Source organism: Pollicipes pollicipes, unplaced genomic scaffold, assembly GCF_011947565.3.
Source record: "Pollicipes pollicipes isolate AB1234 unplaced genomic scaffold, Ppol_2.1 Scaffold_6686;HRSCAF=7923_pilon_pilon_pilon, whole genome shotgun sequence".
In the NCBI taxonomy this organism is placed as follows: domain Eukaryota; kingdom Metazoa; phylum Arthropoda; class Thecostraca; order Pollicipedomorpha; family Pollicipedidae; genus Pollicipes; species Pollicipes pollicipes.
In genome coordinates, this window is record NW_023596921.1 from 20,153,880 (window position 1) to 20,179,090 (window position 25,211).

Below are 25,211 nucleotides of genomic sequence, written 5' to 3' on the forward strand. Positions count from 1 at the left end.
AGCGCCAGCGACTGCATTCACCATATTAGCGCTCAGGGGTCACCATAGCACAACCGGGACTCGAACCTCGGCATTCCTACGTGGGAAACGCACTATACACTCGGCCATTACGACCCCCACATTATTAATACAAAGGCCTGTCTGATATAGATCGCCTCGAACTGTGCTTCCATCTCTCTATACACGAGGTGGCGCCACCGAGCGGTTCGACTGCACTCCGCGCGAGCCGCTGCTTGCCGGCGCTTGGAATCACTCCGTCGGCGGCCTACCACGTGCATTGAATAGGCGGTCCGACCTTCGGCGCCGGAGGCCCCTGTTAAAACTCCGATCTAAACGGACGTTGAATCGTCCCATCTTCGTCCCATTCCCGCTGAATCGTCCCAACACACTTTTGATAAAGTGAAGTTATGCTGACTGGGAGGACACACGTACCATGTGGAATGGAGTCGTAAACAAATACGGTATTTGATTTCAACACAGCTACATACAGCCATGACGTCTCTCAAAGCCGCGGCAGGGGCAGGCCTGGACACCTCCCAGGTCTGCCGCAGTTCGGTACACCTTTGAAGATCATACCATGGTAAGCAACGTGCTCGACAAGTTTGTGTGCACCAGCCTCGCTTTGCTCCAGCGGTCACTATCTCGAGCTTTGCGATGAGGTTGAACTCGTTCAGGATGATTGGGTGCGCCCCACAAACACGGCTTGTACTCAAATGAGGTGAAAGGTCCGGTACGTGCTGCCCACACGCACCATAGCTTCATTTATGCCACGGTAGTTCCACTTCTGCCACGGTGGTGTCTCCTTCTACTCCAATAGGTCAGCATATTGTTGGACTTGAGGTAGTCCCAATGGTAGGCGAGAACCAACTGGTCTTTAGTGAACGAACTGGTTCTAAGACGAAAGCCCATAAAGGCATGGCCTGTTGTGAAAGGACTTGGTCCATCACCCGGTTGTGTCATTCGAGTGGACTGGACGATCGGAATGCTGTTCCGCAGGAGGCAAGCGGGAAACACCCACAAACCAACGCCCAACGACCAATAGACCTCTCCTGCAGCCTTACCTCCTGGAAGTGGCGAACATCTTTCTCGAACTTGCGATGCATCAGGTACGTTTTGATAGACCCCAGCTGGCGTACGACGTAGAGCTTCATAAGCAGTGGCCAGCTGAGCCCGGTGCAGTACCCGCGCCGTCGGATATCCAGCATGGCCAGACCACAAATAACGACCAACACTGAAAAGTAAGCATAATAAAGCTAACGCCAGCCAGAGACATGGTTTGCTAGCTACAAAATCCCGTTTCCATGCACTTGTTTCCAAAAGTTCCCTCTTTTATGGCAAGCGTATAAAGGCGTATTTGCAAGTTCACTTTTTCTTGCGCACGAAAAAGTAACGTGCATCCATGTAAGTGCTGCATCGCAAGACACATCTGATGCCATTCAGATTCTGACATCCCATAAGCCATGCGGCGATCGAGGCCAAGAAAAATATAAATGTCGAAGCGTTCATATCTGGCGTTCGTGAGCGCGTTTTCCAGACATCACGGTCGTCAAGTGAATCTCCATTAATGTTATGCAAGGTGCGATGAAATAATGAAACCATGACACAACGCGGAGCATATTTACTAAACATAGCTTTGTGCTGTCTAGAGCTGTCTTTTCCACTTAAAGATAAACCAATAGTTATAATTAAGCTCGTTTCATCCTACCCCATGCTTGCTTGAACATGTTCAAATGTGAGGCATTCCCTTTAACATTACCAAAGCCATCAATCGACGAGACGGGAGATGGGGCATCCCTCTCGAGTCCCCTCGAGCTCTGGCGTTCAGGTCAGAGCCAGTTTAGTACCTGACCATCTCGAAATGCACCACGCGTGCTTTGTGTGAAGTGTTGCTCTTACGCGGGAGAGGTGGCTCTGAGTGCCGTGACGTCACTTACTCCGCCTCAGCATGCAGAACAGCACCGTTAATGCGGTGGGGATCGTCCATGGCCGACGCTGACTCCCGGAGTTCAACTGTGAAAAAGCTCAACTGGAGAGCCTTGATCTGATCAGTAATCATGCCATGTCAGATTCACCGGTGGCCCGCATTGCACGGACTTAAAGGGCAGATATAATCAAATCCAGTCAGAACGCCTACAGCATGGTCTCAGCCTCACGAAGGAAACCCAATAACACTCAGCAAGATCACATTGAAGATCGCGATCGAGTCTGTGTGATATGATCTACTCCAATTCGGCATCGCAATCGAATCTGTCCGATATGACCTACTTCAATACATACGAGACGATAGAGGGATTTCCTAAGCCCTGCAAGATAGCACGGGCGCTGCAACGTTGTCCCGTCCTACCTAGAAGCGCCATGAAGTCCTATGAGCTGGATTACAACAGTGTTCCGTACAGCGATCGTCACTAGCATTGGAGTGAAGCAGCTGACTGTTGCAGGACCATGGGGGAGGTTCTCAGTCCACTGTCGCAGGACCATGGGGCAGGTTCTCAGTCCACTGTCGCAGGACCATGGGGCAGGTTCTCAGTCCACTGCAGGAGGTCACCTTGCCCCCGTTGTAGTCCTATCCATTGCACACACACCCAGCCCACCTAATTCCTCGCATAGATTCGGCTGTACTTCTGGAGCGGTGTGCAAGATAAGTAAAACAGACTTCAGATTTGTTTCACCGAGCATACCCGCTGGTAGCGCAACGAAGCCACCATTCGGCAGGGCGTGGTGCAGCGGCGCGAGCCCAATCGCGACATCACTTGATCTCTATCCCAGCCTGAAAATAAACTCATGCTCGAACTGTGTGGTGTGGTCTGTACTGATGACATGATGTTAAACAGAAGAAAGTCTTTGGTCGTCAGGATATCTGTAGCGTATCTGAGAAATGGTAGGAGAAAATTACAGTCAACGCTTATCTATTGTGAAAAACGTTTGCCATAATACTCTCCCAAAGCTGTGTTTGCAGGATACTGTGAGCACAGTTTCAACTGGGTTCGTGATTCAGTATTGGTGCGGGGCGACCGTCAATTCGTCATGTCGACTGCCGTCTCAAACGCTTCAAAGTTAGGCTGGTTTTGTGCGTCACAGTTAAAGGGAATGCTCCACATTTGAAGATATTGGAACAGGCATCAGATATGATGGAACAAGTTTGTTTATAACTGTTTGCATACCATTAGGTAGAAAAACTGCTCCAGACAAAACCATTACTTGATTTAGTTAATATGCTCCACAATACGTCCTTCATTATGGATTGCATCTTGCGTCACAATTGACGGACGTTTTATCTGAAAATCGTGGTTACGAACGCCAGTCATGAACGGCTCGACCGTTACACTTATTTTTGTTTTTTATCGCTACATGGCCATTGAATTACCACGATGTGAAGGACTTTATTACGGCGTCATGTGTGCCTGGGTAACCTTGAAATAGTCTGCACGAAAAAGTCTGCACATCTTCGCAAGCGTGCCGTTCAAAAACTAGAGGGGCTTAGGTGTTAAGAAGGACAAAGCTGTGAACTGCACTGAATAGTCTTCAAGATGGCCTTTTCAGTTTTACTCCTATGCAAATGTGGAACACTCCCTTTAAGTGTGCAAGTGAGATCCATTTGGCTAGCGCACCAGGGGAAAATTTGTTGTATAGAGAACCTAGTGACTTTCTAATTTTGTTCATTAACGTCAAGGTAAGCGCTTCCATATGTTAATGGCAGCAGTGCCTCCAGCACGGACCCCAGACGATGTCCGAATCCCTTTTGACGCTCGCTGTTTGCCTATGGCATGCCTGGCCTGCGGCCGGTGGCAGCGGCCGCGCTTAAGTTCAACTGACGTCAGAGACCAGACCGGGCCGTGTCGAGCATTGCGGCACATTCAATTTTCGCCACCGAAGTCCGACGTGGACCTGGGATCGCGCGATCAGACGGTAAGTTTCTCGCTGAGATATGCAGGCCTAGCCAATCGAGCACATTTCTTGCGAGGCCGAAATGGCTCCCACACTTGAAGAGCAACCTCTCGCGTGTTATCCAATCGAAGTACTTCGGAATATCAACACGCTCGCAGGTCAGGATCAATTTGACACACCTGTAGGCTTTTCCAAAATGGCTCCCAAACGGAGCGGCGTAGCCACGCCAAATTTTGCATAGCTGTATACCGTTGAATAGCAAACCGCTTAGTATCGAAATTCATATTTACCTCGTAGGGTCGCCGACCTACGACAAGTCCAAATCACGCCATGGATCCAGCGAAGTCAATTTCTGGTGAATCGTTCAATCTGATGCAACAATGAAGAGCTAGACGAAGCCGTACATCTTTGAGATACTTTCTTAGGCAGCACAGCAATTGGATAAACAAATTTTATTGACCTAAGGTCGTGTAAAATGGTCACAGCGAGGCAAGAAACTGTTTTGTTATCTGGGACTTATGGTATGCGGTCCTCTCTGGTGCTCATTTCCATTTTATTGATTACGGAAACCGCCTTATACATTTTTTATGAACTTCTTAAAGATCAGCATAGGCTACTTACCTGAAATGACCCAGGTCAACGTTTTGTTTTTAGGAACATATTGCCTAGCGCAATCTTTGTCGTTTATTCAAGTGCAAATTCAGAGCAGTTCCGTATGATTTTGGTCGCCGTGACCTTCAAAAGGGTCAAAAAAGTTTACTGAAGTTAAATGGGCATGTGAACGTTTTCTTAGAAAAGATATCTATGTTCGGCGGGCACTTTGGATACCAGTCCTAAGTTTTTCCTTGTTTGACCTTGTTGGACCCGAATGTCATTACCTAGCATCCTCAAGCTTTGGCCCAAGTGAGTTCACGTACAGTCCACCGTAAGTGGTGAATTTGGTGTCTTTAGCTATCTTAGTTTCTAAGATCTTAGAGGTTTAAATTGACCCCCACCCGAGCCAAAGGGTATCCAACCGGCCATCCGGGCGCGTACTAAGATACTTTAACGTGAAATAGGATTAAGGACTCGTCCAAGCTCATGCGGAGGTACGATGTCCACTTTGATTTTAGGATAGAAGCCCGTTGTTGATAAGATGCCGATAAACCCTCTTCAAAACATGACACTCAAGACGTTCGGAAAAAACCGGTCAACAACCTGATAGCTGGCTAACAGCGATACAACACTCTTTTCTATCAGCAGCTATAACTTTGAGCTTTACGAGTTGACTGGAAGTTTTCTCTCGAGTAACGACTTGAGCAAATGTTCAGAAAGAGTCAAAGGTAATATTGGAGGTGCCAGCTGCATGATTATGCCCAGCAAATTATACTTTTCACATAAATTACCTGATATCTCAAAGTATTTTTAGCTGGTTAAGTTTCATCATATAGAACGACATCTATTTCCATTAGCTCGTGCATGTGATATAAAACTAAGTCTCAGGGCATTTTATCTGAGGACATATTTCTTGACCGCGGGTCTGAATGTATTACCATTTCACCCGCAAGCAGTTGTTCAAGAAAGGTTCTAACAAAAAAGTTTGTCATGAAGGAGGTCTTAGTGATCGCATGGTATTGGCAGTTTTGAAATACTTAGCTAAATTCGTGTGTAAATATTCGGGGACGGCACACAATTGCATACAAAACCAAAACGAGATAGAAGAGAGTTTTCAAAACAGAAGGGGGTTGCATGCAACCATGGACCGTGCCCCAACATTCAACCAAAGCAGCTTGTTCCGGTTCAGGTTTCTTAATATTGCGAGTAAGTCATTCACTTTTGTTTCTTTACTGATTTCATTGCCTCATATTTGCACTCTGCTGAACAGCCCCAAAGATAAAAACGACAGAAAATCGTTGGCAGTGTTCCAGACCGCAGGTGATATTGTTGGAAGTTTCGTTACAACCGATGATAATGCTTGGTGATTAATGACATTTGTGATAAAATGTTGCATTTTCGAAAAGTGTTGAGGTTGATAACACTCATGGTCGCAAATGGACTGTTCCCTTTAATTGCACTGTGTAAGCTCTGTAGTAGTCTGTTCATGAGTATTATTTACGATGTCATACCCAAGTTTGGTGGGCAGAATAATGTTACATTTCTACGTCCGTCGCACAAAAACATTGATAAAAAGCATGCCACACTTGGGCCTGCTTGGCCGGAAATAATTTCCGAGGGCCTTCATCGCTGGGGACTATGCTCCCTCCTCCCTTGGTCTCAGCTAGAAATTGCAACAGCAGCCTCGGTCCTGAAAAATATCTATCAGTCCGGTATGGTGTCACATATTGGCTGTTGAAGCAAACAGGATCTTTTCAGCGCTTTGCCATACTACGCGGTAGCGTTCCTTTGTCTTACCTTTGCCAAACACGCGAGGAGTTTGTGAGCTTCTCTGCATTAATCAGCATTCTCTTGAGAAAGTAGCATTTTTTATGCGCTTGTTACACACGCTTTGTCTGCGTCCCTCCACCATGACCTGTCGCTTTAAAATGACTGTAAATGCTGCAGCAGGTATCGAGCGGGTGAAGTTGGATGTTACCTTGTCCTAGTGTATGATTCTGTCTCAACTGGTAAGAATGGGAGGGGGGGGGGGGTTGTTTGGTTGGGTTTGGTCATTTACATAATTCCACAGTAAATGCCTGTTTGTTCTAGTTCGCTTGTGTGGTTTTCATCAGGGCGGTCAAATTTCGTAAATCATTGGGGGGGGGGGGGCGAAATGGGGTTAAGGGTTTTCACCGGTGGGGGGGGGACGAACCGATCCCCTCCCCACATTTTTCTCACTGGATTGAGCCCACTTTATTGTGATAAAGCGCAATGTACGTTTTTAATATTTGCAATATTTGTAAAGGTCTTTAATTTAAGCACTGCAGAAGTAATTCAGGGTTAGATCCAGGGAGCAAGCACTGCACTCACGCGTCTCTTCTGATCGGCATGTGAAGACGCTCCTTTTATGGCCACCTTAGAGCACCGATGGCGCTCTTCTATGGCGGTCATGGGAGGCGGCACACATTTTGGTTACGGGGGACGGGGACGGGGTAACCCATGAATGACTTAGGTCATCCCCATATTCAAGAGTTTTTTCAATTTAACCTCATAAACCAGTGCATGTCTTATGGCGCTAGGATTGTGAGGTTTATTACATCGTTTATCCGCTCAGCTGTTGCGATTTTATCTTGTGGTGAGAGCAGCCGTGACTTTTTGTTATGAAAGTGTTACGAGACGCCACTATACAGAAAGATCGGAGACAACAGTCGTTGTGCTATAGTCATCTTTTGCCCTCGTTTTTTGCAGTATTCCAGCAAAAAAAATTGTGAGGGGGGCGGTCAAACCAACATTGGGGGGCGCAACTCAACATAAGGGTGGGCAGGGCCCTCGCAAAAAATACAAATCGACACCCGTGGTGTCCATGATTAAAATTCAATAACTGGAGTGTAATGCGAATGCCCGGGTTCACTGATCAGCGTATAACCCTCACCTGCTCAGAACTGTGCACATCAGATCTCCTCAGAGCAGTTATGGCCTCAGACGCGAAAGATCGAGCCACTGCAGATTTAGCTGTCCAATTTTGTTGGACTACGCCTTCATTCCTTCAGGAAGTGAGCAGCATCCCACCCAACTTTGCCGTCCTATCTGATGCTGCAAATTATGCGGCTTTCTGTGTGGTCAGTTGATGAGGAGCCACATCTTGCCGTCCTCTCCCAGAGGTTCGTCATCCGTACCGGACGATCCGGTTTTGTCCGGACGGTTGGTGCCGGGCAGCGTATCGCGAACGCCTGGCGGCCACCGCCGAAGCTGTTCTGTTGGAGGTGGGGGGGAGGGGAGGGGGGAGGGGAGGGTCGAGGCGAGTGGGATGTCGCCGCTGTCGGAGGTGCCTGGAGACAGCCGGGAGGTGTGCTAGGATGTATTCGTTATAGGCTTTGGGCCAATCCCCATCCGGTTGCATGTTATCGCTATGTGGGTCATGGAAACCAGCGTGAAGATGATCTCCTGATGCAGAGACATCACTTGAGATACCTTTCGGGGTGCCTGCCCTCCACCTTCCCCCCATTTTTTTTCTCGGAACCTCCTATGCGCATGTGCTTAATAGAAAAAGAAATTGGCTAAGGAAATGCAACACAATTGTGCACGCTTGGTGGTTGAACACATCACTAATGGTATGCTGATTTTGCATCACATGCTATCTTGCAGCATCTTAAGACATCTTTGGCACGCTGCCTTTCTCATTTCTTAGGGCAGTGTGTCAATGCCATCTAGTTTTTTTAGATAACGCTTTAGATCAAAATAAAAAAGGATGTAGATGCAGCAGGTTTTTAAAGTACAAGGTTGTCGAATATCAGAAGGCATGGACATGGCACGAACATCACGATGCATGCCAATCGTGAGGATCTTAAATTGAAACGCATGGAGCGACACACGCGTGCACGAGTGTCTATCGCCACGCCCAGATCATATGCCTAAACGTTTATAATCAAACAACGTTCATCAAACATTTCTTACGACGACGTGTGTGTGTTCAGGTTCAAACAATAAATAGACACGCCGAAGGGTTCGAATAGTCTTGGATTTCCGGTTTGTTTTTCAATTCCTTAAACTGACATATTCAAGTCATTTGTCGCAGTTATCCCTTATGATGTCTGTGCTCTCGCTGTTTTATTAATGTATTCTGGCGAAAGGTTAAACCTTAGTGCTGAATAATTATTCCATGTAATTTAACGCTCGCTGCCTCAGTTTATTTCGTTCAAAATGTAACAAGAGTTGTGTTTTCCCGTAGCTTCTGGCTTCTGTTCTAGTTAAAACAGATGAATCTAAAACGAAGAAAATCGTTCTCCTCAAAATGAAGCGGATCATATCCAGCAATTTTCTGGGAGAATTTCACACTTACGGGCATCTTTGTCACCACTGTGCCCCTCCCCTTACAACGGTTCTAGCTGCGCCCCTGCCCTGATGTCAATGTTTTGAAAGTGTCTGCGGCCGAGGTCACGTACCGGTGAAGAGCAGCCGCAGCAGCTCGAACAGCTCCATGGCTGCTGATGGGCTCCCCCGACCGCTGCTCTCGTGGCCGGAGACAGGCTTTGTGTCGAACACAGACTGAACAGTGAGCCCTCCTTGCGACCGGCTTACAATTTATCAGCTGTGCCCCGAGTTATCGCTGATATCCATGCAAGAGACGCCAGATCGCCAGATTATCTGCAGCGCCAGCAATGTGTACTGTGAGGCCGCGATAATGGCACCTACAGCAGTGGGTGTTTTATGCGCGGCACCACTCGTCACACTGCAGGCCTACAACCTTGCAATTTCATTCATGGCAGTAAGCACTTTGATGGAGAGCTTGGCGCCATGGTGGACAGGCCGACGTCCGGTACACCAGGCAGCGCACTTTATCATCTCCTCTCATGTCGTCGTCAGTTTCTGTGATTAACATAAGCTATATTTTGAGCATGATATCATGACAGCGACGTCACTATAAACAACGCAACGCAAGGCACCTTTAACACTGCGCGATGCTACAACCATGCGACGGTGCACTTTCAATAACAAGCTAGCCTTTCCGACTTTGGCCTCACTGTTTCCTAACGCCTAGCTGATACTCAGAAAGCCCCTGGCCGAAAGTGCTCCTCTTTAATTGTCCAGTGTCTTCGCTGGCCGCCCATAGCCACTTCGATGGTCGGTAGGCACCACTGATCTCTCAGTGATCCTCTGACCAACAAGGCTATTGAGAGCTCACTAGCCGCTCAACGGCCCATCTCAGTCGCCAGAGCATAGAGCCATTGAGCAGCATCCTTACGATCGTCTGGACATCCGTGGCTTTGCTAGCTGCTCAGAGCCATTTCGGTAACTCCAATGCCCTCGCACCGTCCAAAAGCCCCTCTGGCTGCTTGTGGACCCCCTGGTCACCCAGTGCCCCGCAGGTCGATGAGGAGACATTTAGCTGCTGAGTGCCCTTCTGGGCTCAAGGTCTTAAGACCGACGACTGCTAAGGGTCTTTGCTGGCCTTCCAGAGCCCGTCTGGTCACAATCGGATACCTCTGGCCGCCAAACGCGCATCTAGTTACTGAGACACCACTTGCCGCTCGGTCGCTTGTATGGCCGTCAGAGCCAATTTCATGCATAGCCACGGCCATCGGAGGCCACCTGGGCCGCCCAAACGCCCCCCTCCCTACCGCATCACAGTCCCTACGACATTTCGTGGCATCTCGGTCCTTCTCTGACACTTGAGACGCCTAGAAGTCACATTAAAAGCTCAAGTCCCCTTTCTTCTCCGGCCCCTTTAATCGCTCAAGAGATCTTTTGGCTTCAGGTCTGACTATTGACAGGCAGCTCTGACCACTGAAAAGGGATGCGCCTCCATATGTTCAGAGCCCCCACAAGCCAGTTAGGGTCTCTTTAAGCTTCAGAGACCGCATATTCTCGCAACCCTTCGAATATTCCTGGTCTTTTTTGTTGTATAGGGCCCGCCTGGGGCGTGTAACTCATAGTTAGTGCCCTTGTCGGTGCAACTACAAGGTCGGGGCTTGCAGCATGCGTGTAATTTCTAAGTGGGCCCGACGGGATACATAACCGCCAGTGCGCTTGAGAATTGCAGTTTTGCCTATAGTTTTACGGAATTTGTGGAGTGCACTTGGGACGAACATTATGCATAGAGATAAGACGGTGGTAACAGCCTTATTTCTCGTGAAAAAACAACGGGAAAACAGAGAGATAGATGCGTTGGTATTTCGGCAACACGCTTTTATCGGAACGAATATTAATAGTGATCTGCAAAAAAATACTGGAATAGTGATGGAGATTCTTGGGATGAAATTAATGGGGATATTGAGAATAGTGTCCCCAAATCACTACTGATATCCGATTCAATAAAGGTATGCCGTCGAAATATCGACGCATCTATCTCTCCATTCTCCTGTTTTTTCTGGCCATTACTACTGTCTTATCCATAGTTTTACAAAAGGATTAAAACTAGTCATTAGTTTCAGTATGTGATACCTATTCGGACCATCGTCTTGGCCTGCGGCAGTGGCAAGTACACAACTTTTCGTCCACTTCAGTTTCACCTTCCAGTTCTTAGGAATCAATAACACCTGACAACGATAGGAGAACTGGCTGAAACGTTGTATAACTGCTACTCCAGCACACCAAACTACGGTGATAGTCCGACATATTTTTACATCCTTGGGGATTTTTTGCCTTTATGTTATCCGCAGAATGTACATACTTCGCGTTTTTCCCATCAAAATAGAATTTACAGGTCAGGCCGTTCGCTTCAAATCTGAATCACAGTCCCAATCGCAACCCTGATCTACCCGCCGCTCAATGTCGATCTCAGATTCGTGGTTACACCAGTGAATATGAATCCCCACGAATAAATCAATGATCCCGTAGGCGATACTGTTCCATCAGCAGAGCGTGTTCCTGTTGAAGGGCGGGAGAGGGAAGTAACCGGCAGTGCGTGTTCCTGATCAAGAGTGAGAGAGCGAGGTGACCAGCAGTGCGTGCTCCTGATCAAGAACGGGACAGGGAGGTGACCAGCAGTGCATGTTCCTGATCAAGAGCGGGAGAGGGAGGTGACCGGCAGTGTGTGCTCTTGTTCAAGAGCGGAACAGGGGGTGACCGGCAGCGTGTACTCCTGTTTAAGGGCGGAAGAGGGAGGTGGCCGGTAGTGTGTGTTCCTGTTTCAGAGCGGAAGAGGGAGGTGACCGGCAGTGTGTGTTCCTGTTTCAGGGCGGAAGAGGGAGGTGACCTGTAGTGTGTGTTTTTGTTTCAGGGAGGAAGAGGGAGGTGACCGGCAGTGTGTGTTCCTGTTTCAGAGCGGGAGAGGGAGGTGACCGTCAGTGTGTGTTTCTGTTTCAGGGCGGAAGAGGGAGGTGACCTGTAGTGTGTGTTTTTGTTTCAGGGCGGAAGAGGGAGGTGACCGGTAGTGCGTGTTCCCGTTCAAGAGCGGGAGAGGGAGGTGACCGGCAGTGCGTGTTCCTGTTCAAGAGCGGGAGAGGGGGTGACCGGCAATGTGTGTTTCTGTTTCAGGGCTGAAGAGGGAGGTGACCGATAGTGTGTATTTTTGTTTCAGGGCGGAAGAGGGAGGTGACCGGTAGTGCATGTTCCTGTTCAAGAGCGGGAGAGGGAGGTGACAGGCAGTGCATGTTCCTGTTCAAGAACGGGAAAGGGACCTGACCGGCAATACGTGTTCCTGTTCAAGACTAAGAGGAGGTGGCCGGCAGTGCACGTTGCCGTTCAAGAGCGGGAGACGGAGGTAACTACAGTGCATGTTTGTTTTAATCTTATTGTGATATGACGTAAGCCCGATGTTTCTGACAACATTTGGTATAATGTTTCAAAGTGTCCGTCTGCTCCGGAAGGTTTTATTATGAAAGGTCACATAAATGTTAGTACATGTCCGAATCACGTGGTCGCATCACGTTATCATCTGGTTTCTAATGTCAGTTGGAGCGTTGTAATCATTTCATTTATTATATATTTATTATATATATATATATATATATATATATATATATATATATATATATATGTATGTATATTATGCATAATTCATTTCAACTTGTAATCATTCTCGAGGCCTTTCAGATTACATTTTACTCAAAAGGGACAAAAAGTGTTTATGTTGCGAATGGAATGCACGCCATAGATGTTTTATAAACAGTTTTTTCTGATACGTACCTGTCATTAAAACCATAATGACCTATCCACACACACACACACACACACACACACCACACACACACACACACACACACACACACACACACACACACACACACACACACACACACACCACACACACACACCACACACACACACACCACACACACACACACACACACACACACACACACACACACACACACACCACACACACACACACACACACACACACACACACACACACACACACACACACACACACACACACACACACACACACACACACACACACACACACACACACACACACACACACACACACACACACACACACACACACACACACACACACACACACACACACACACACACACACACACACACACACACACACACACACACACACACACACACACACACACACACACACACACACACACACACACACACACACACACACACACACACACACACACACACACACACACACACACACACACACACACACACACACACACACACACACACACACACACACACACACACACACACACACACACACACACACACACACACACACACACACACACACACACACACACACACACACACACACACACACACACACACACACACACACACACACACACACACACACACACACACACACACACACACACACACACACACACACACACACACACACACACACACACACACACACACACACACACACACACACACACACACACACACACACACACACACACACACACACACACACACACACACACACACACACACACACACACACACACACACACACACACACACACACACACACACACACACACACACAACACACACACACACACAACACACACACACACACACACACACCACATTCATATAAATATAATAATATCATAATCAATATATATATATATATTATAGTATATATATATATATTATATATATTATATAAATAACATATAATATATAGATATATATATATATATATATATATATATAAATAAATATAATATTTATATATAATATCAAACAATCACAACATCACACAACAACATGATCAATTACACGTACAAGATATATATATATATATTATATATATATATATATATATCTATGCCATATAATAAGTGATCTGCATAACAGTGCGATTTCTGTAGTGCCCATCTAATCAAGCTTTTCAAGAGCACTAAAATTCCTCCTTGCGCGCAACTTTGTTCTTGCGGCAGCCTATTGTCACTGGAGAGATCTTCATTGCTAATTTACCATTTGACCCGATTTTGACCGGTCAAAAAATGACATCCTACAAAAATTCTGTTCGGGCCCTATTTGATGTAGGTCCTGATCATACAGCTTTCAAAGTGCCGCCTTCGCCTAGCCTCTAGCTGGCTTAGGGTACGAGATCCTAGCGGGACCCTGACGCGCCAAAGTAGGACGAAGGTGAAAAACTTCCGCAAGGCGAGGGCTAAAAGGATGAAATCATTGCACCCATTCCTATTTCTTGAATCAATCGCCGAATACCTTGAGTCTTGTGAAATTGGCCTTGTTTTGTCACTGACTTGACATGCATTATCATAACGCCTGCACAGGCATAACAGTTTTAGCTTGATCATCTTCACGCTGCATTGGCAAACTCGCCATCGTCAGGTGTTAGGTGGCGCTACTGCTGCGAAAGGGTTGTAACCAGGTGACGTTACTGCGGCGAATGTTTTGGACCAGGTGGCGCCACCACTACCCGTTGACCCTGCGCTGTCGCGGCCATCGTCTATTGATCTGTTTCAAATCTCCTAGCCGTGGCTGTGTTCGCATTCGAAAAGTCAGAATGCTGTGTTCGACTGACGGCCAGCTCTGAGTGATGTCAGTGACGTCAGTGTTCTATTTACTACTGGCATTTTATGTTTTCGGAACAGTTTGACGGCGGGATGAGGCTGCGGTGCGACAGACTGAAGTCAGGCTGTAGTGAGCAGCGGCAAACACTACACAACCAACTGGTTTCCGCTGGTTTTAGTTTTTCTGTTGGTCCTGGTTTTCCCCAGCGGGTTATGGTGTTTCTGATGACTGTTCAGGGGCTTCACCAGCCGCCCGGGGTTCTACTGGTTACCAATGGGCACTCTGGTTGCTCAGGGACCCTCCGATCACCTAAAGGCTCGTCCAGCTATGGAGGGGCCTCTGTTCACTCAGGGGGGCCGTTTGGCCGTCAACGCCATTTAGCTGTATCCCCGCGACTTCTTGGGCACCCAAGGTCCTGCTAGCTGTTCGGGGCTCTTTTGGTGGCCCCTCTTACTGCCCAAGAGCCCTTCCGGCTGTTGGTGGGTTCCTAACTGCTCAGGATCCAGTAGGACGACCAGGGGTTGCAGTTGATGTACAAGGCTCTCCGTCTGCTTAGTTTCCCCTTGCCGCTCATGGGTCTTTGAGCTGTTCAGTGGTCCATCTTGCCCCTCTGACGGATCTGACTGATGAGGACTTACAGGCTGCTGAGCGGCCCGCTTGGTCACTTGGTGTCCCTTACTTAATGCTTCTCGCTATCTGGATACGCGTTTTTGTTTGGCTGCTCATGACCCTTTCGGCCACTCAAACGCCCCTTCTACTGCTCGAGAGGCCCCCTGACTTTTTGTGGCCTTTCAGTTGTTCAAGGGCACCCTACATAATTTGCTCCACTGTCTGCGGTGGTGAAGCACATTTCTGGCTCATAGGCCTGTGGCAATGATGGTGATAACATTTTCGGTGACCGGACCGACGATCAATGGTCGTCTTGCACTTTGTGAGTGAGGCGGTCGCTTCTTGATTTTTCTCATGAGCTTCCTGAAATCGGGTAATAATTCCGACCCAAACCCCAATTGGCCCATATATTTCTGCCAGCTTTGGTTAGTGACCGAGCGCACGGCTTGCAATTAACTGATGGCGTATCTGCTTAGTGATGGCATGCTTGGTGATCAACAAATGGATTTGGCCCCGGAAACGCCACGGAGTCGGCGATCTTGGTTGGACGCTGCCAACTCCACTGTCAACAGCTGAGATAAGAGGCAAGTCGCCTGTCTGACAGCCGCTGACACCCCAAAAGCCTTTGACAGTGGCTTGCGTGGCCGGCTCCGTGGCCGGCTCCGGGAAGAAGCCTGGGTGGTATGACATCGATTCGCATGGTTTTAGAACTGGTTGAACAAGCGCTCCCAGCATGTGAGTAACGGCGTAAGTGATCCGGTGTTCCAAGGCGTAGACCAAAGACGGCTAATTGGACCCGTGCTCATCCCTTATTAACAATACCATAGCTCATCGGCCTCATGAGGAACACCTCGTCTTTGTACTAAAAAGCTCCCTATTCATTAGCCTGCAGACATGCAATGCTTGGCGCGACTACGCCGCGCAGATCGGAAATGATTCACGAAAACTCTTTGGGGGTCAAATTGATCCCCAGCCCAGCGGGTGTTTCTCGGTGGTTATCGTGTACTGTTATCGCCGTACTCCGGCTGTCAAGGGCTGCACTGTGCAACCATTTCGCAGGTATTTATTGATGTTGTTCACCTGACACACACAGAGAACGCGAACCTCATCGAAGCGTCAAATCCGAGTTAGGGGTTTGAATCCTTGACGAGCTCAGAAGTTATAGTGTCAGTCAGCAGAACAAAGCAATATACTTGCAAAGCGCCTGCTCCACAAACGAGGTAGAATATCAACATCCGGGGATCAATCCAAACTTTCCTCTCAATATCTGTTTTTCAACTTTTATATAGTGTTCATTGGTCTTGACATATATATATATATATATATATATATATATATATATATATATATATATATATATATATGTGTGTGTGTGTGTGTGTGTGTGTGTGTGTGTGTGTGTGTGCGTATATATATATATATATATATATATATATATATTATTTTGTAGGTCTTACAATGGATGCATTTACAAAGTGGAGGAATTTGATATTTTCAGGCTTTGAAGTCCAGTCAGCACCCATACTATCCATTTAAAATTGTCGGACAGCTGGGGAAGCCACGGGCTCGTACACTGTGGTGCATACGGCCGGACCGTCGCAGCCGAACACTGTGGTTTCCGCCTCAGATCTGCCAGCATCACATGACAAGTGCGACGTGCTTCAGCGGGGACAAAATTGAGCATGGTGAGCGATGACACCATCAAATCCCGCGCGCCACGACGTCAGCAAACGAGGAGTAGTTCATATATATATATATGCATATATACCTCTCTCTCTCTCTCTCTCTCTCTCTCTCTCTCTCTCTCTCTCTCTCTCTCTCTCTCTCTCTCTCTCTCTCTCTCTCTCTCTCTCTCTCTCTCTCTCTCTCTCTCTCTCTCTCTCTCTCTCTCTCTCTCTCTCTCTCTCTCTCTCTCTCTCTCTCTCTCTCTCTCTCTCTTTCTCTCTCTCTCTTTCTCTCTCTCTCTCTCTCCCTCTCTCTCTCTCTCTCATCCATCTGTCTATCTATCGATCTATATCCAGAAAAGTGACCATTTCAGTTAGATATTAATGTTCTGCACGGCGCTTCTCCAAAGCGTGTTGACCGCAGTACAGCATGCTTGATGGAACATGGGCGGCCAAGGGGACCAAGCCCCTCATTTTTCAAGTTGGGAGGCAAGTAATGCTACTTCCTACCCTATCCACACTTTTACAGAGCCTATCTATGTTAACACGCGTCCGGTGGCCGGCTAGATACCCTTCGCTCGGGTGGGGGATCAATTGGACCCCTAAGATCTCGGGAACTAGGAAAGCTAAGGACACCAAATTTACAGGGTGTGTTAACCTGTGCGTGAGCTCACTTAGATCAAAGTTTCAGGTTCCTATGTAATTATCTTCGGGTCAAAAAAGTCAAACAAGGTCAAGTTCCAGGTTGGTCCTTAAAGTGCCCCCAGAACGTAGATAACCGTTTCTAAGCAAAAGGTCGCATTCTCATTTAAGGTCAGTGACCTTAATTTATTTGAGTTTTGCATTTGACTAAGCGACAATGATTACGCAAGGCAGTATGTTCCTAAAACAAAATGTTGACCTAGGTCATTTTGGGTCAATGACCTATTCTGACCTCTAAGGGGTCCATGGAAGATCTATAATGCGGTTCCTGCTATCAATAAACTCGAAATGAGCGCCAGAAGCTATCTCATACAGCAAGGTCTAGCGTGACAAAACAGGTTGGTTTTGACCTTAGTCAGACCTTCGTACCTGACTTTAGGTCATTTTAACTTGCTCATTCAACTGTTGTGCTGCTTAAGAAAGCATCTCAGATATGTATGACTTCGTCTGACCCTCCGTTGTTTGATCAGATTGAACGATTCCCTTGAAATTGTCTTCACTGAAAGCATGGTCTGCGTTTGGTCTGCCATAGGTCAGCGACCTAACAAGGTACATATAAATTTGTGGTGTTGAAAGATCCACTATTCAATTGTCTACGGCTATGTAAAATTTGGCGCGGCTACGCCGCGCCGTTCGGAAACCATTCGGGAAGAACCTTCCGGGGTGGGGGTCAATTTGACCCCCACCCGAGCGCGTGTTAAGCTAAATTTTGTGACACCTAAACCATGCATGCCGATACTTAGTTCACCAGCCATTTTCCTAAATGCGCACCTCAAAACGTTGCTTCACATCGTACATGTCAGCGTGATTTGCTTCCATGTTCAGCGGGTGAATGGGGATATTTTGGGACGAACTCCGGTGCCTTCTCGTATCCAAAGCTGCGTTTTGTTTGATTATAAACTTGGTTCTTCTGCCTGCCCGCTTACAAAGACATGCTCGTGATTTTCAAGGTGGATGTGTCATAGGAGTTTCGCACACTTCGGCATTTCAAAAGGCTAGACATTTCTTATAATGTTGGTATCTCATACCATCTTCATAAAATTATCATGATTATTCTATCTGACTAAAAATTTAAAAGTGCTGTTTGAAACGCCCACTAGTTCGCGGACGCTTCTCGCCGGCACCATTGTTACCCATTTGTCTAGCTGGCATAATCAGTCCAAGATAAATCTATCGTAGCCGTTTGACGTAGTCCGGGATTTCAGGCAAAAGCTAGGCATTTCAGGCTTACAATCATATGCATAATTTTTAGTTACTCCATGAACATCCAGAAGAAAATTGATCGTTTCCGGCCAAGCCTGAACAAACCGAGTACAAATTGTGATATTACCGTTCTATGCGGGCGTTTTAGCAATCAAACTGCCAATGTCCATTGCTCATTGTGCCTTCACCTCGTAAGACAAAATTAACAAAGCAAAGTCATGATGAGTTGACAACATGGCTGTTAGACGTTTTAAGTGCACGATCCTTCAGAGCTAGTTTTCCGGAGAGTGCCAGCACGTTCGGGCGGGTGCCTGCAGCCGCCACGGCCACAACGGCGAGCGGAAAACCATGGTTTACGCGAGGTATTTCGTGAGAGGTTCTCGTTTCTCCGGGACGGGTGTTTTCATTAGGTGGGTGTTTCTGGCAGGGGAGCGCAGTACAGCGCCATGTGCCGCAGGTGTCGAGCGGCACGCGTGATGTTCCCGTCGAGAGGTCACGACTCCACGCCCTGTGACAAGAAGTAGACAACGATAAACGCTGCATGCTGCTGCTGTTGCTGGTGCTCATCTATTGAAGCTGTTGATCATACACCAACAAGTTTTGGAGAGAAGTTTCTGCCGTTCTATTTTGAGTCTTTCTTGTGTTTAATTACGAACTACATATCAATGATGTTCATCACTGATGTCATTCAGTCGCACCATCACTGATGTCACTAAGAATGCTGTCTTCTTTGAAAATACATTTACTTCTTTTTATATTCACCCTTTATTGTCATTTTGTATTTTTTTTCTGTCCAGTCCTACGATTTGTGGATATTTCTGTTTGAGGCCTCTGATTCTTCCAGTTCAACACCCAATTTTGCTTGCACCTGTCCACTGCACTGTTTACACATTCCATTCAATGGTTTGACCCATTCTTGCAGCACGCCGTGGACACCTCGCCTCCCGCCAACAGCGGCCGGCACCCGATAGCAGCCGGGTCAGGGCGGTGGCCACCGACGGCCGGCGGGAGCAGGGCTCGAACGGGGCACGTGCCCTTCTTTCATTCCGTGAATTATTTTCTTTTTACCGGAAAACCCCTCTTGCAGGGCTTTTGGTACCTTGCTTTTAGCGAACAGCACTCGATGTTTCCGATGCTGTTTCTATCTAACATTCGGCGACAATATCTCACCTCTGGAACAGCAGTCAGAGACCTTCACGCAAACGCACAATTTTGGGTCACATCGGGTCACAGATTCGATTTCAAAAGTCTGGCCAGCCAGGGACAGGACCCTGCAGACCACCACTTTCTGAGACATCTCTCACGGTGACAAGGTGATACGTCAGCCCTGTGTTCCGCCCATGCACAGTCAATTTCCGGCTTCGAGTGCTGTGTGAGCGTGAAAACATGACCCACGTGCAGACACTGCTGTGAAAAACTCGTCCAGTTCACGAACAAGCTCAAACTTGTATTCACATTGCCTTCCACCCTTAGCGGCCCTCACCCAGAACTCAATGCTCTCCTCCTCAAATATGCACACAAAACGAACTTAGATGATTGCTAGTAAATAATTACATATCTCGAGGTTTCAAGAGACTCCTGCATAATTTCCCGCGGACAGTTTTTCCCTCCAACCAAGAGGTTTTTCCATAGCACAATTCGGCCAGAACGTGCTGGTTTTCCTCCCTTTGAGGTTTTTTACAAGCGCAATTCGGCAGAGACGTGCAGGTTTTCCAAATATCTCTACGCATCCGGTTTTTCCAGCTTTTCCTATGCTTCCAGGATGTCGTCACGCAGCATCAGGCCGCGCCGGGCCACTGCCGCTCCCGCCGCCGGGGAGCAGTCCGGCTCCAGCCGCTGACAGATCCAATCTCGGAGCCAGGGGAGCAGTCCAGCTCCGGCCGCTGACAGATCCAATCTCTCAGCAGAGTTCGCCATGCGCCGAACGAGAAAACCTTTACTGCAGGGAAATGATCCCGCCATCAGATCGTCCTGTTTATATCGAATAAAACGATTGCTGTCTGTCTGTCTCGATTTCCAAATTTGAATAAGCGTCAAGGATTGCGCAAGGCAGTACGTTCCTGAAAGGGCTGATCTGGGTTATCTTAGGTCAGTGACCTACTCTGACCTTTGAGAAGTTCATAGAAGATGCCTGTTGCGGTCCATGTTAGCAAGAAATTCAGAGTGGGCCTCAGAAACTACCCACAAAGTAGCCTCGTCAGAAAAAGCAGGTTTGTTTCGATCATGGTCAGACTCTCATGCCTGACCCAAGTTCAAAAGAGCGGTGGTAATCTTCATTGTAATTGTCTTATTGTTTGTTTGGCAATTTCACCAGATATTATGGCTCATACTAATGTCTAATACTGTTGTCGCACCAAATAGAACGATTCCCTTCAAGTTGTCTTGCGCTGGCCGTCGTGGCTTGACCTTGATTTGTCATAAGCAAGTGAGCTTAAACGGTATATTTAATTGTCTTATACCCGAAATATTTGTTATTTTATTGGTTAGAACTATGCAAAGATTTTTGTAGCTACGCTGCGCCTTTTGAAAATTATCCTAGAAAGGCCTCTGGGAGCAGCCGTTTGCCACTCGAGCACGTGTTAAGATCATGTGACAATCGCGTAATGAGTATAACCCAGCGTTATCTAGATTTAGTTAGCACAAAGATAACGACCGGAACGGGCCATCATCAACAGACAAAGCTTAAGAGCGCTCGATTGGCCAGCCTATGGTTCTCCTCACTCAATATCCCCAATGTGAACGGGTGCCAGCCGCCTGCTCTCGATGCACTTATGCGCCCACAGGCCAGAGGCCTCAACCGCGCACTGGAACCGCACCTCAACGGGCCTCGAGCTAGTTAACGGCTCCGCGTGGACCGCACAGGGTGGTGCTTTTTCGCCCAGGTTGGATTCTCCCCGAGTTTCCATCAGGGGTACACCCAGGATTTTTAGGAGAGTGGGTAAGAGCAAAGCTCAGTGAGAAGGCATCATGCTATTTTTAACTTTCTGGCAGCAGTCATCTATGGTGAAAACAAGCAAAAATAAAAAGCGGACGAATTGGGAGCCCCCCCCCCCCCCCCCTCCTCCTTGGTTGCGCCTGTGACTTCCACCCTCTTCAGCCTTTTGTCTGTCTTCTTTCCCTTTGACTTCTGCATGAGAACTCCTTTTCCGTTTCGTATCGTTTTACGGCCTCACGCTGTTCTACCTCGGTCCGGTGCATGGGACGGTCGTATATCCTCTGGGCTTGCAGCTGGGACCAATCTACAGCCACTCTTTGCTGCTGCACGAGCCCGTTTGCCCAGCCCGGGCCGCGTCATCGGAAGATAACGGGCAGCTCGCAGCCGACCAGCGACGCGTGGTTGCCTTTCTGAAGACAAGTGCTCCCTCAGCTGTTCTCCGTGGGTATCTGTGCAGAGTCCCCGAAATATCCCGATAAATCCTCGTGGAGTCCTCGTTGAGTTCCGCTGTTCTCATCATGGCCCGCTCGCAATGTGAGCGGGGTCTCGAAGAGAACCGGGTGTCGCCCGTCCCGCCAGCTGATACTCGGGATCTGTCCGAGCTCGCACCTGCTGAGATCCGGCGTGTGTCCGGGTTCGCCCCTGCTGAGCCCCGGAATCTGTCCGGGCTCGCACCTGCTGAAACCCGAGGTAGATAACGTCATGTGAAAAAGCCCTGACAAAGTGTAATTTTTACCTCCCTGGTCATCTCTGACGCGCATGTGAACACCGCTAATATGGTGGACCGATGCAAACAGGACTTTTTGCTTGATGCATTTTTGTATTCCTTGTGACGGAGATATAACCCCGGTGACAACTAGCGTCGGTCTCCGGGATATTGCTCGCAGATGTAATCCAAGACAGTCTGGGTAATATAGGACAAGCTGAAACATCAATTTTGGCACTGAGCTAATGCTGTGAATGCAGATAGCATTTCCCTTTTTTCGGTTCCATGAAGCTTGCATTAGGCATTCGCTTGCATTGGGATAAATAACAGATTAAAAGTGTGATACGGGCTCGTGCGCTGCGTGCCTTATCACTGGAAGCGATCCTCCCTCTTGGAACAATTGTTGAAGGAATCCGGCAGGTGTGCGCGATCTTTCGACCAGCACGTCGGGAACGTCTACTCCGTCCTCTGCCCGTTTCGCCTTGAGTGGCCGTTGTCAACGTCTGCGGACCATACAAGCCAGGGGGCAATAGCGAGCGCCGAAGCGACTAGACTCCCCCCCCCCCTCCCTCCTCCAAGGACGCATTGTGAAGCAGACGTTCCAACAGATTGAGCTGCGGGGGCGGACCCCGGCACCGGGCGGACGTTGTCTGGGATGAACCATTCATGCTCCTGCTGATGAGTCATGCACGGTGGCTCCGGGAGAAAAGCGGGGAGGAGGGGTTAGGGGCAGACTACCAGCTGGAACCAAGCATAGAGCAAAAGCGTGTCTTTATGCACTGCAGTTTGGCCACCATCAATAACGCGCTGACGCAAGACTTTGTCTTAAGATAGGCGTTTAAGTATATCAGCCAACAGCTCCCGGACACTAGGCACTTCCCAAGGCAGAATGCGTCTTAAATCCTTTGAGAAATTGGCAAGGTCACATTGGCAAGGTCACATTGGCAAGGTCACATTGGTCACCATGTCACGAGTGTCCAGGCCGTCGTGAGCCTACAGCTAAAGGTCTCTGTCGTCTAAGCGGGCACCGCTACCGGTCAGGAGTTCCTCTGATGCCAACCAGACTCTGGGAGGCAGTGTCTGGAGGCAGTGTCCGTCCGTGTCGGCATCGGAGAGGCTGGATCACCACGGGAGGGAAGCCGCGTCGACAGGCCAGACCGGCAGCGGCCTGCGTTGACCTGGACCTCACCAGCTGGCCAGCAGACCGGTGCCCCGGCTGCCGTCTTCCGCGGCAGACCCGTGCCCCCGACTGCCGTCTTCCGCGGCAGACCAGTGCCCCCGACTGCCGTCTTCCGCGGCAGACCGGTGCCCCCGACTGCCGTCTTCCGCAGCAGACCGGTGCCCCCTGCTGCCGTCTTCCGCGGCAGACCGGTGCCCCCGACTGCCGTCTTCCGCAGCAGACCGGTGCCCCCTGCTGCCGTCTTCCGCAGCAGACCGGTGCCCCCTGCTGCCGTCTTCCGCGGCAGACCGGTGCCCCCGACTGGCGTCTTCCGCAGCAGACCGGTGCCCCGGCTGCCGTCTTCCGCGGCAGACCCGTGCCCTCGGCTGCCGTCTTCCGCAGCCCCCGGCTGCCGTCTTCCGCGGCAGACCCGTGCCCCCGACTGCCGTCTTCCGCGGCAGACCGGTGCCCCCGACTGCCGTCTTCCGCAGGAGACCGGTGCCCCCTGCTGCCGTCTTCCGCGGCAGACCGGTGCCCCCTGCCGCCGTCTTCCGCGGAAGACTGGTGCCCCCGGCTGCCGTCTTCCGCGGCCCGCCGACGCCGGCGGCGGCTCGCCGCGCCGCCGCCCTGGTCAGCGGCGTTATCGGACGCCACTCGGGCCGCGCCGCCGGCCGAGTTCGGGCCGACACGGCGCCGCGCCCGGCACGGCCGCCGCCCGGCCAGTCGCACCGGCGCGCGCCACCGAACGGCGCCCGCCGCGCACAGCCAGCACCGCCAGACATGCGGCTGCCGGCCGCCCTGCTGCCCGGACTGCTGCTCGTGCAGGTGAGGCAGCGGCCAGTGTCCTCCGGACATGCAGCGAGTGAGGCCGGAACGTAGGCTTGGCGGAGGCGGCACGGCCACGAAATGGCAAGTCACGGTAGTGGGCATGAAAGCACCTTTTCGTCATTGGGTGTGATTGGTACGCGGTTGAAATGCACAATCACGTTTGAAGATAAGCCAGGAAGATGGGTGGGAGACGACGTCCGAGTCACCCTGTTGACGTTGACCCCATAATGATGGCTGTCGTTCCAAATGTAGCCACACATCAATTGCCATGAAGAAAACAAGCTCGAACCAGGCTTAGGACCGACCGTTCGACGGACGCCACACAATGGTCCCGTTCAAGATTGACTAGAAGTCGTCTACTACTCATGCATATGAATTGGACACTAGCGTCAGCAGGAAATTTATCAGGGCTGCATTTGGCTCAGTGATCTCCGTGGAGCCAATTCATCACAGTGCTTATGGCTCTTACTTTGTCATGCGCTTATCAAGGCGATGTAACAGTGGACGTCTTCGCACGCTCCTGAAGAGCGCATCTATTTTGTACGCCGCGTATGATTTTTGCAACTGCGTTCTTTCTTTTGCATTCTTTATAATCAGCCAAGATAAATTGCTCAACAATAGCATCAGCTGCACAGATATGAATGTTAAAGTTTCCGTGTCATTCTACGTGAAACATCAGAAGTGTCTGACAGACTCAATCCTCATTCCGCGTCATTCCGCATCCTCAGTCCTACACAGTTATAAACACCAGCTGAACAAGGGCTGACGTTCTGATCGCCTGGACCATCTGCCAGAGCAGCGATGGGCTTACCCGGGCCATGACCGTAAAAAAGGGTACAAGGAGCACTTGTACCCAAGGGCGCACCAATGGAAGTCCAACTGGTTCGTGCCCCTCCCCCTCCTTCCGCCTAAGATGGCGAGATTGGTTAGGAATGACACATTTTTAGGTTTCGAACGAATTCTGAGTCATTT

General features: G+C 49.1%; 1 protein-coding gene across 1 annotated transcript in view; it reads left to right on the top strand.

Moving 5' to 3' along the window:
- Positions 1–1,097: 1,097 nt before the first annotated feature.
- Positions 1,098–25,211, top strand: part of LOC119108034 (secretin receptor) — a 53,072-nt gene continuing 28,958 nt past the window's right edge. Inside the window, exon 1 of the mRNA XM_037231617.1 lies at positions 1,098–1,106. Within this exon, the coding sequence (XP_037087512.1) occupies positions 1,098–1,106 (9 nt within the window). The remainder of the gene's footprint in view (positions 1,107–25,211) is intronic.